The sequence below is a fragment of the Micromys minutus genome (assembly GCF_963924665.1).
Source record: "Micromys minutus genome assembly, chromosome: 18".
NCBI classification, from domain to species: Eukaryota; Metazoa; Chordata; class Mammalia; order Rodentia; family Muridae; genus Micromys; species Micromys minutus.
The window spans coordinates 23,409,861-23,422,471 of NC_137953.1; the positions used below are offsets into that span (position 1 = coordinate 23,409,861).

The 12,611-nt window shown below is 39.7% G+C and overlaps 1 protein-coding gene across 3 annotated transcripts in view; it reads right to left on the reverse strand.

Annotated features, from left to right (window-relative positions):
* The window catches only part of ABCG2 (ATP binding cassette subfamily G member 2 (JR blood group)), a 54,769-nt gene that overhangs the window by 26,168 nt on the left and 15,990 nt on the right, over positions 1-12,611 (reverse strand). For 2 of the 3 annotated variants that reach the window (XR_013975420.1, XM_080932498.1), the window contains exons 2-3: positions 7,819-8,037; positions 69-128 (exon numbers count right to left, since the gene is read on the reverse strand). Coding sequence is in view for 1 of the 3 variants with exons in the window: in XM_080932498.1 (XP_080788624.1) it covers positions 69-128; positions 7,819-8,018 (260 nt within the window). In the remaining 2 variants the exon portion in view is untranslated. Of the gene's footprint in view, positions 1-68; positions 129-7,818; positions 8,038-12,611 lie in introns of those variants that run through there. The other variant, XM_080932500.1, reaches the window with a different exon arrangement.

Below are 12,611 nucleotides of genomic sequence, written 5' to 3' on the forward strand. Positions count from 1 at the left end.
ACAACTGCTTATGTAAATGTGATGCTTAATGAACAGAATAGGCTCATTTATTTGTATGTTATACTCACGAAGACTTGCCTCCGCCTGTGGGTCCCAGAATAGCATTAAGACCAGGTTTCATGATCCCACTAGAAACAAAACCATATTGTTTGAGTCCTGTATTTTACATGCAGTTCTATAAACTTACTATGTGCACTGAACACACTAATAAAGAAAGATAAAATTGCAAACCCACAGTCTCTTAAAGATAAACAAAGAATCACGGATACTAGAAGTCTAACCTAAGGCTCTCAACCACAAGTACCAGTGAGAGAGATTGGTCCTTTTTAATTCCTTTCTTTTATTATTGTTCTGTCATTCGCTCCTGGAACAATTTAATCTTGGAAATGGCATAGCCAAAGTTCCAGGTTCCTTGATGTTGAGTTGGTATACTACTAGAGTTCAGGCTGTGCTTATCAAACGTGAGGCCCTGGGCTCCATCCCAGGAACAGCAACCGAAGGTCTTTTAAGTAAGAAAGGTTCTATTAGAAGATTCTTAAAATAACAGATTCCCGAAACAAGGAAGGAAGATTCTCAAAGAATCCGCATTGCTTTTAACCAATATAAAATGCTCCATAGTTTTTGAGAAAAGTTGGTGACTTTAACTTGTTTTCACTTACAATCAATGCTTGAAGATTAGGAGTGAAAAAATACCCTCTTTACTAAAACATAATCAGATTTTAAAAAGACAAGTATCTTAAATCTAAGTCTCCATGTTAGAACAGAAGCATCACAAGTACTTAACACCAAAGTAAAACATGTCAGGTCAGCAAAACAGCTCAGCGGTTAGAACTCGCGGCTATGCAAGTCTGAAGACCGGTTTGATCCCCAGAATCTATGGAGGAAAGAGGGACTCCCAAAGCTATCCTTTGATCGACATATGTGTGCCTTGGTCTGTCTATTTCCTTTTCTCATCACACACACACTCATACACACACACACACACACACACACACACAGTTTGAAACAACAGAAATTTTGTTAATAATTAGAGAGGGAAACACAGTCTTGGAAGAGAGGTGGCCTTCATTCCTGTGAAGTGTTTAATGATTTACAGCCATTCATTTCAACAAACTAAATGGATATTTAGATTGAGAGCAACAGACAATCACAGCAATGTTGACTGTGATGCTATGTAAGACAATATGGATTTTATCTGACAAGTGGGATGGCTGAAGAAAATAAAGAAGAGACGGGAGAATTGAGGGCAAGGCCATTACAGCTGCACAGGGATGGTGAAGAGAGGCCGGAGTTGTCCCATACAATTCCCTTTGTTGTGTTCAGAGCCTAGACCTGTTAAGTAGGTCGAGATGTAGTCCACAGAACACAGGATCTACTCCCTGCACTTAAATCCAAGAGAAGCTCAGCACTTATGCCTGATATATGAGGGCTGGTGGGGATTAAGGTGAAATGTATCTTTTACTTGGCTTGTTAACTGATGTGCCTCTCAGTGAAATACCAGACAAATATAACAATAGGTCAGTAAGCCTCAATCAAGTTGTAAACTATAATTCTTTTATTGCGTTACCCCTCCCACATACTGTCCGAAACACAGACACAGAGATGCCAGGAAAAATTTTCAGTGTGCATCTATGAATACCTATTGATGTAGTATCTGTATTAATAGCTACCTAGCACCTGCTTCTAAAATGAACTGAACCTTCATTCAGTAAGAATTCACTGCCATGAAACTACTCCAGTATTTAAAAACATCCATTCTTATAAAGACTAAGACATATAGAGTGATTTAAGCAGAAATGGTATGCTAGGATACTTTAATAGGTCTCTGGGGTTGGCTTATACTTACATTGAATTCTACCATTAAAGAAAACAATAGGGTTGCATCCCGGGAGTTCTAACCTGAGGCAGTGGTTAATTCCAGCTCTACTTACTCATCATTGTTGTATGTTATGGACCAGGGGCATTCTTGATCCATTCCACCTTAGGAGATGGAATGGACCAGGGGCATTCTTGATCCATTCCACCTTAGGAGATGGAATAAGCTGAGAGCACAAGGGGATAATCAAATAAAAACAACAAAGTCTGGGTCCTCCTGGATAGCACACTATAGCTGGTCACCCAATTCCTGTTTCCATCAATGGTGTGATTTGAATGAACCTATGTTTTCAGAGATGTTATCAGCTTGCATGCCATGATGCCAGGGTTCAGTTACAAAACTGCTGCATGGCTAATAAAGCTGAAAACTTATGATATCTATCTGCCTTTATAGAAAGTATATGCCGATGACCTCTGCTCCAGTCTGTGACCTACATTTTCCTGACTACCCCACCCTACCCTTCACCCTTCTGACATCCCTCGCCAGCCATTTCCTACTCTGTTTATGGCTTTACAGCCCTTTGCATGAGTGATTAACGAAGACTTTGCTCACTTTTCTAAATGCAGAAAATGAAATACTGGAGGATCCTGTCATTCTTATGGCGTTGTAGTAGGTAACAGTCGGTACTTCCGTCCTGTTTTGCTTACAGACAGTTTTGCAGGAGGACCACTTCCCCACACACAGATACCCAGAAATACAAACAAGCTTCCTCAGTTCTGCTACTACCCAGTCCTCCAATTCACAGCAGGCTACTTCTGTCCCATCTTTTCATCCTCTGGCACAGCAGAAATTAACACAGTGCAAGCATTCCAGTTTCAGAAATCCTAAGTGAAATAAATAAAGTCCCCAAGAACAGAAAAAAAATTTGTGTAACATCAATAACCTATCAGGTATTCAAAAAGTTCTTAAATAAAGGAATCCACATTTGTATTATTGAGAATTTTGTTTGAAGATAGTTCCTAACACAGTAACCCAGGCTAGAACTCACTATGTAGCTCTGAATTCTCTTCAATGCACAGAAATCTTCCTGCCTCAGCTTCCTGACTGGTGAGCTCACAGGCTGAGACTGCTAAAAAAAAAAAACAAAACAAAAAAAACCAAAAAACAAAAACACTATCTTCATTTAAAACAAAGCAAAACAAGCCAGGAATTAAGACAATGTTATTAATAAATGCCATCTTTATATTTTCATGTGTGATTTCTTATTCAAATAATGTATTAATCCTTTCTATTAGAAGGATGTGGTGGGCACATCTATAAGCCGAGAACCTGGGACACAAAGACAGGAAGATCAGGAATTTAAGCCATCCTTGATTTAATGGTGAGTTTAGAGTTCATTTGGGATTCATTAAACCTTATTTCAAAAGCCAAAAACAAAAAACAAAAACAAAAAAACAAAACAAAACAAACAAACAAAACCCCCTAACATTAACAAGAATCACAACTTCTGATCACTTCTATTAGACTTCTTCTTCTCTTCCCTGTCTCAGTAGGAAGACTATTTAAGTCCTACCCAGCCATACTGGCACCCAAGAACAGGAACTTCAAAGAGGCTGTGCAACAAAAGAAGAGATAGCCACAAGCTAGACAGATTGTTACTTATCTGTATTACTACAACCACTATGGACAGAGTAAGGAAATTGAGCGGATTGGCAAGTACATGAAGAACAATGAAGACTGGAGACGAGTCTTAGCAGTAGAATACTTGTCTTGTATGTCCATGGCCCTGGATTTAATCCTCAAGATCGAAGGGCTTGGGGGGATGGACATCTTGACAGGAAAGAAAACAGGCAAATTCATAACAAATGTAAAGTATGAGGTTATAACTGATACATTCATGAGGAATTATGTGTTATCTAGATACAGACAGCTGCAGAAAAGCACAGGTAGGGAACTTCCAGTACCCATGAGAGTAGACACCCACCAAGTGCCCCTTCACCAGAGTTTTGCCCAGGACTAACTTCTATCTGCATGCATCTGAACATGGGAGATTTTTTTTTCTTCAAACAAAGTATGTGTGTGTCTACATGATCTTCTCATTTGGAAAGTGGGGACAGTCACACTGTGACAGCAGTGAAAACTCCAACTACCTAGATCCGCCTTCTACAAAAATGAACATCAGCTGAGTGCAAGTCACAGGCAGGGTCAGTAACCAGTAATTCTGGAACGTCTTCCGAAGATACTAAAAACAAGGAATAAACCAATGTCACAAAGGAGAGGTGGAAATTACCCTCAAAGTTTCCCTGTCACCAAATTGGGAACATAAGGAGCACCAATACCACAGTGACAGTGAATGACTGCAGAAGGCCAGTGAGGAAAGCAGAGATCCAGGAGTATATACAGTTGTGTTAGTTACTCTTCTGTTGCTGTAATATAATACCACGGCCAGAAGCAACTTAAGAGTTTATTTTGGCTTACTGTTCCAGAGGGCAAGGTGTCCACAACAGCTGGGAAGGTATGGCAGCCAAATCCAGAAACTGAGAGCTCACATCTCAACCACTCCCAGAAAACAGAGGATGTAGAAAGTGAGGTGAGGCTATACACCTTCAAAGCCAGTCTACGTCCTCCAGCAAGTCTCACCTCCTAAAGGTTCCGTAACCCTTCCAAACAGTGCTGCCCTCTGGGGACTAAGTTCAGATCTCAGACCCTATGGGGGATGCTAAGAGTAAATGAGAGGAGCTGACTCAGCTTTTCCCAAGTGAAATGCCAACCATGAGATGATGTTCAGAGAGAACCCTTTGGCAGCTCTCAGTGGCGATGGATCCAGACAGGAATCATCTCCGAGTCAGTAACTCACAAATTTATGTTCATTTAACTAGGACCAGGGTTCTGAAAGAATGTCAGGAGACTCCTCCACGTAGTGCCAATCGGGGACAAAGGTTCAAATTTATAACATTCAGGTACAGATTAACAGACAATAACATCACCGGCTAATCTATTTTAATATCACAAGTGGATGAAACAGCCTGTTGGGTGAAACGGAGGAATGTCAGGTTGGAGAAGAATAAAACCACAGTGTGGCAGTCCATCAGTTGTGAGGAATCTCCAGAGGTACAACTGTTTTGGCCATGAGGCCACTACGGTTCCCCCTTCCTGTGGCTGTGTCCCCATGAGAAAGGTCCTCTTTCTAAACCACTTGCACTGAAGGAATTGGGAATAGAAGAGTGACAAGGAGATAACCTAGTTTTACAAGGATCCCCCAAACCCAGTGGCAGTGGGGATGGCGAGGACAGCAAAGTCAGTGAGGCGTCAACAGGGAACTGGGTGGAGTGTCATGCTCCTACAAGTTCAATTCTGAAGTTATTTCAAATAAGTTGCTTAACCGTCTTCCCAAGGGTATAATGAACTCCCCCCCAACCCCCACATATACTGGGGTATACGATGGACACACATGTACTGGGAAGGTGGTTTCTTCCAGACATGTTCAGCACCAGAGAAGGAAAGCTCACATGTCAAGTGTTGAGCTCACATGGAGACAAAAGAAGTACAAGAGAAAGATCATACGATGAGGAGAAAACCCTTTGGCTTTCTCATGAACACATTTTTTTTTTTTTTTTTTTTTTTTTTTTTTTTTTTTGTATATCTTTCTTCTCACACAGGAAAAGAAGAAACAATGATTCAAAGAAAAATTGATTCTCATTAGGTTTCTTTTTTGAATATAATTACCGTTTTGAGAGGTGATGCTATAATCAAACACAAATAAAAAATAAAGTGCCGAAAGTAATCCTTGAAGCCAGCAGACAGGAGAAAAATTAGAAAGTCTGCAAGCAAAAATAAATAAATAAATAAATAAATAAATAAATAAATAAATAAGACTTTTTAAAAGATTTATTGTATTAATATGTGAATACACTATAGTTGCCTTTAGACACTTCAGAAGGAAGCATTCTATTACAGATGGTTGTAAGCCACCATGTGGTTGCTGAAAATTGAACTCAGGACCTCTGCAAGAGCAGTCAGTGCTCCTCACCACTGAGCCATCTCTCCCGCCCCAGGTATGACCTTTTAAGTCACGAGCATTTCAGATCTTGAAGCTGGAACTAGATGTAATGAGCATGAGTAATAATCCTAGCTGCCATTTTAATTGTAAAGAGAAAGAAAAAACAGAAAACGAGACTCGTCTATACTTTGTTTCTCTAGGGGATACTAAGACCACGCCTCCTTCGCTGATGCCCATACCATTCTACCATGCTGACGGGAGAGAGTGGAGCATACAATATATGCAACATATCGAGCCATTTCCTGTATGGCTGAAAAGAACCACCAGGGTCTGGCAGCATGGGAGAACAACTGTGTAGCCTGCACAGAGCTCCAGGTTTAATCCTCATCGTTACACACATAACATGCATACACCCGTGTAGAGCAATAACTCATTGCATGCACTGTGAATCTATTCAAACCGTGTTTATTCAAATAATGCCACCTTTATCTTTCAATACAAATGTGAAGTGACAGTCCGTGTGTGTGCGTGTTTGTGTGTGTTAGTGTGTGTTAGTGTGTGTGTGTGTGTGTGTGTGTGTGTTTGTACACATGTGGTAATGGGAACTGAACCCACAGTCTTGTATATGATTGACAACCCACTGATTACTAAGCTACATCCTAATTCCTAGATAATTATGCTTCAAAAAAGATGATCAGTTTTTCATTAGTCAGTTCTACCTAAGCGTGCACAAAAGAAACAGCTTTGCACTTAGCAGACCTCCTTTTCTTCTTCGTTAGGCTTAACTAACGTAAGAATGAAAAGAGACGCATGTCGGCAGGTTCGGCCCCAGGGATAGCTATAATTCTGCAATGCTCCTGACCTCAGGCCAACCCGGTCTCAGAACCTCATCATTTTTCTTCCACCTACATCCGAACCTTGTCTCCCGTATGTTGTCACCTTCCTGCTTTCTGGACAAAGTAGGTTGATATTAACATGGAGAAAATAGAGTTCCATGTAAAACATCAAGAAAACGGAAGTATATGATTCCATGTAGACCTATAGTTACACCGGATCAAATAACTCTTGTAACTACTCCCCAGCCTAGGAGACGATGGGCTGTCTAAAGTGTAGACTCAGTTCTCTAGAAACTGGATAAAGATGAAAGGCTTAATGGCAACCACGATGCCAGTGGTGACAGGTTCTATAGACAGTTATTCTCCACCCCTAGTTCCTACTGTACACCATAGTCTGTTTATAAATTCATCCCTGACAGAAGAACAAATACCACACATTACTAAGTGCTTCTGAAACAGAACTGGCTCCTCTAAGTTGGACTCCTCATCACATTGGGTTATACAGTCAGTGAAATGAGAACTGCCTTACATGTTAATGTTTTCTACCTTCATTTTTGTTGTTGTTGTTTTGGTTTGGTTTGGTTTGGAGACAGAATTTCATGTAGTTCGGGATGGCTTTGAGCTTCTGACCTTCCTGCCTCCATCTCCCAAGTGCTGGGATTACAAACTTGCTGGCACAGGTTTTATGTGGTTTTGGCACTGAATTCAGAGCTCTGTGTACACTATGTGAGCACTCTTCAAAGTGAGCCATAATCCAAGCCTTTTTACATGTCTTTATTGTGTATACTGCATTTCTACCAGAATAAAATAGATAAAAAGTACACACATATTAAGCAGGTCTTCTATTGCAGAAAAAAAAAAAGGGAAACTAAAGCTGGGGTTATGTTACAACTACGTCTTTAAAATCAACACACCAAAAATTTCACAGTCAGACGTCCACAAAATGACATATATATTAAGTTTCGACAATTCTTTTGCAAGTAAAATATACGCCTAACAAGAGCTCAAGTCACTAGTGTCCTAGTTTAGACAAAGAAAATGAAAGGATGTGTCTATACATATGTACGAAGATGTGAGCTGAAATATTCATAGCAACCTGTTAAGAATAGATTCTGAAAAGGTCGCTGTAGATAATAAAGCAACCTTTGAAGAGTCCAGACACTTACTTGATATCTGAGAGTATTTCTTTCTCAGCTGTTTTCCGGCTTAGAAAACCACTCTTCACTTTCACTCGGTAGGTGATGTGATGGAAACTTAGCACATCTCCTTCTGCGGTCGGTCTCACGGCCCTGGAGTTCATTCCAGGAAGGCCGTTATTGTTTGTCTGTGACATCGGTACCAGCACATGGTCATTACTGGAAGACATCTCTAGGATTTATGCCTTTCTGCAGAGGGAGAAGCAACAGCCCATTAACAGTCTGAATCAACAGAGCATCAGCACAGAGACCAGCACTTTTATTTGGGGGTGTGAGCCCAGCCTGTCAACAGCTGAGCCATCTCTCCAGCGCAGGATACTAGAACTTGTTAAAACAAGTCTTTAAACCTCTCAGTTGATCTGCAGATTCCTCTCCAATGGACATTCTTCTCATCCCACTGGGTGAAAAGCACCTTATACCAGGTAACATGGAACAGACATAACTTTGAGTGCCTCTGCCCCCGCTAGCTTTCAAATGCCTAAGAAAGAAGACTTTAATTCAATGCAAAGTACTCAAAACTAGTCAAGTAGAAAAAGGATGGGTAACTGTTTCTAGCTTTAAAGCTTATAATGAAACTTAAATTCAGGCGGCATGATTGTTTGATCTTAGAGTTTGTACACTGTTTTTAGCAAATGGGCTTAGCTTAGTGTCCAGTACAGCAGGGGTCTCTGATTGCCAGACTTTGTCCCTCTGGTTACTCTGCCCCTTCAAGAAGATAAACTCTCAAACTGCCTCCAGTGACAAAACCATAGTGGGGAAATACATTTAAATTCTAGGATAACTTAAAGTGTGGAAGCTATTAACTACATCAGATGAGTAACTAAAAAATTCTGGACTTTAAAGTAAAAACTGAGAAATAAATATACAGATTAAGTTTATAGTGCTTCAAAGGTATACTATCAAAAAAAAAAAAAAAAAAAGCCCCTTAAAAAATCTGATTAGTCTGAGACCTTAAGGTTACCTGAGCTTATGAAATAGGCTTAACATGCTACATTCTTTAGTTTCCAGGTTTAAAAGACATCCATCCAGGAAGAACTTTCTGTCTATTTTTCGTGAGTTTTATTTTGCATGTGTGAAATTTATATGTGTAGACATGAGAAAGTGCTCAGGGGTGGGACTCCCTTCACTGCTGTCCATTCCTTTCTAGAATTTTGTTTTCTACAAAATTTATGCAGGATATATCTAGGAATAAATTTCTAAAACTATGAACAGAGTCACCAACAAGGAAAGAGAATGTCCAGATTTAAGGAGAACTTCATTAGAAGTGTGTGTGTAGGTATATGTATGTGTGTATATGTATGTGTGCATACGTATATGTGTGTTTATGTGTGTGTGTATGTGTGTGGATGTGTGTCTGTGTGTGGATGTGTGTATGTATGTGTGCATATGTATGTGTGTGTTTATATGTGTGTGTGTAGGTGTGTGTGTGTGTGTGTGTGTGTGTGTATGTGTGGGGGGGACTGGGATTAAAATAATCCCTCATGTATGCAACTGAGACCTGGGAAGGGAAGGGAGGAGAAACAGAGTAGAATCAATATTTTTAAAAAAAATGTTGGGCAGTATTCTCCCAAACAGATTGAGAGTCTCAAGTCTCAGAATGATGTTCCAAAAACAACAAGCAGGATAGATACAGAGGAATCCAAATGTGTACCAGCCAAAAAGCACACACTTCTAAATAATGTTTTTTATATCCCAAACACAGCATTTACTACTATTCATTTTTAAAAATGGGGTAACTGGACAAAGTTTATTCTGAAGCATTCGATAAAAGGCACAAGTGATACAGAAATTCTACTGCTATATTCTAAATATTTTGCTAGATCTCTCCACATCTTCAGAAACGAAGACATGCCAATGCAAACACACCAATCAAGTCTCCGTCTACTAACCCACTGTGTCCAGCCATGGCGGCTACTTCTTAACCCCCCTCCCAAGCACCGTAAGAATCAAGAATGTATCACTTGACTTAAATTGGTCACTGGCTCAAGACAAAAATGAGATTTTTTTTTTTTTGTAAAATATTCACTAATAAAAGGCTATAACTGGAACCAAAGGCTAAAGAACCAAGGTAACATGACCCACAGCAGATGGAGATGTGGAGTTGTTAAACCGGTAACGATGTTAGATGCGTGTGCAGTTGGTTGGTTGTTCTCCCAATAGTCTGCACCCTCACTGCTGAGCAGCCACCTAATTCCTAAATAGAGTTCTACAGCCTCCCGCGCGGGCTTAGTGCCTTCAGAACTCAAGAATGACAACGCAGCAGATTAGACAGGTCTGACCCAGGAATGCCACTCAGCAGGAGTGAGGGAGACTCACGAAGAGGAAGAGAATGGAACAAATTCTGCAGCTCTCATTTGAGAAAAATGTATTACCCTAGGTTGAAGCAAAAAAGTACATTAAAGATTTAAAAACACACACACAAAGGAGGAATAAAACTTTAACACCGTACCACAGCATTGAACCTCTAGTTAAATTAGATGATTCACAAAAGTGCCCACCACCCTTACATTCACAGTAGCCTTTCCTTATGGTGGCTGCCTTCCTGTACTGCTCATTAGAGAGCTCTCCCCACCTCTTAAAGGCTTATTTATTTAATGTATGTGAGTACACTGTCTCTGTCTTCAGACACACCAAAAGAGGGCATCGGATCCCATTACAGATGGTTGTGAGTCACCATGTGGTTGCTGGGAACTGAACTCAGGACTGATGGAAGAGCAGTCAGTGCTCTAACCACTGAGTCATCTCTTCAGCCCCTCTCCCCCTTTTATTTTAACATAAAGGAAATCAACTCAGACCTTTTAGGGGTTTCCTGTGACAAAAATTTAACATCTCACCTTGTTTTCTGGCTTCTAGAGGACTGCTAATCAAATAGAGCTTTCTCATTTTCTGATCCCAGGTCTTTTATAACTACTGTAACTCCTCAGATTAAAACATACCTCCAAAGGGCTTCACCACCATCTGCACCCAGCTTCCTCGATTATCTCTTAACCATCTACTGCTCTAATCAGGGAGCAGAACTTGCTTTCTATATGATGAAAACTACACCCATGTGGGGCAATACAAATGGTGAATGGGGAGAGTAGAACATAGTACTGTCATCCTAGCCTTCTGCAGACTTAAGCAGGATCTTGGAAATTCAAGGCCAAGTTAGGCCTGGTAAGACCCTGCCTTCAATAAATAAATAAATAGGCCCTAATTCTATCTTTTTTCCTTTGACTTACAGTTTTCTCTCACTGTGCAGTTATAATTTCTCTTATTGGTTCTTCTCAATTCAGTTCACATGTCTCCAAATAGTCAACCTGAGAAGGGAAAAGAGGTTTTCCTCTACTACAGCACAGCCAATGCCTTTCAGAGACTGAATCCTGATGCTGTATCTTAAACTAAGATCAGGAAGTACCAGCTACAGGTACTGGTAAAAGCTCAAAATTCGCAGCATTAAGCCAACAAACCATATAGAAAAGGACTTAACAAACACCTGGTTCCTGATGTGTAAAAAAGTCAACAAGTAAAAGTCTTTGTTTTTAGTGTTGCAGCTAAACGCAACAGCATCAGTTTAAAAATTACCTGTGACCCAGGCCTGAGAGAGGAAATGGAGCCACATCCCTAACCCAGCAGCTTTCTCTTATATTAATAAGTGGTTACAAATGAAAGATTAGTTTTCTCCAATAGAGTCCCACTGAGGATATAAACCACTTTTAAGGCCAGGCCCCATGTCCAGTAGTAGATGCCAAACACAAATTAATTTGGTGGCATTTTTAGAGGTTCTTTGCCTCAGAATAGTCTGAAAGGCTTTTTTTTTTAAACTTATAAGTCTTTTGTGTATACATTATGGTTTCCAGTTATATGTTTTTAAGGGATTTTTGCGTATGTGTGTGTGATTATATGTGTTTATTGACCTTTTTCTTTGGCTCTGGTTCTTCTTATGCTGTTTTCATATTATCTAATTTTATTTTATTACTGTTTATTATTCTTTTGCTGCCAGTTTGTATCCTAATGAGAGGGATAATAAAGGTTGTGGATTTGGGTAAGTGGGCAGGGAGGAGTTGTGTAAGGGGAAACTATAATCAGAATAAAATGTATTTTTAAATATCTATTTTCAATTTAAAAAGTTGCCTAGCTACTTTGTTTCCTTCAGAAACCATCAAGAGATTGACTATGAAGCTGAATCAAACACTGTCCACCAGACACATTCACCTGAGCATATGACAATGTGACTGAGAAAGTCAGACATCCTTAATTTTAGTTCAGTTTTTACATATGATACTGGACAAGATAATACAAGTCTACCTTACTTCTGGTTTTAGGATATATTTTTTATTACTGAATTAATATAAATTCATGAATGAATATAAACAATTTTATGAAGCCATAGATTTTTTTTTCTATATCTTATATCATATAAATTCATTCCTGAGTTTCTACATAGTACAGAACAGGGCTGGTGAGTCAGCTCAGAGGGGAACTGTCGCCTGATAACCTATGCCTAATTCCAAGAACCAACATGTTTGAGGTGAAGACCCAACTCCAAGTTGTCTTCTGGCTTCTTCATGCACATTGGAACACACACACATACTCACACGTGCACACACACAGATGTTTAAAGTCTTAAAATAGTATTATATTTCCTTCAACATTATCAAGTGCTTAAATGAAATCTAGAGTAAATGTAGCAGTAGGTGACTGCTATGTGCTTCTAGATGAAAATAACAAATCTGTAACATGAGCAGAGTTGGTAGAGCCTAAAGAAAATACTCTGTTTTCAC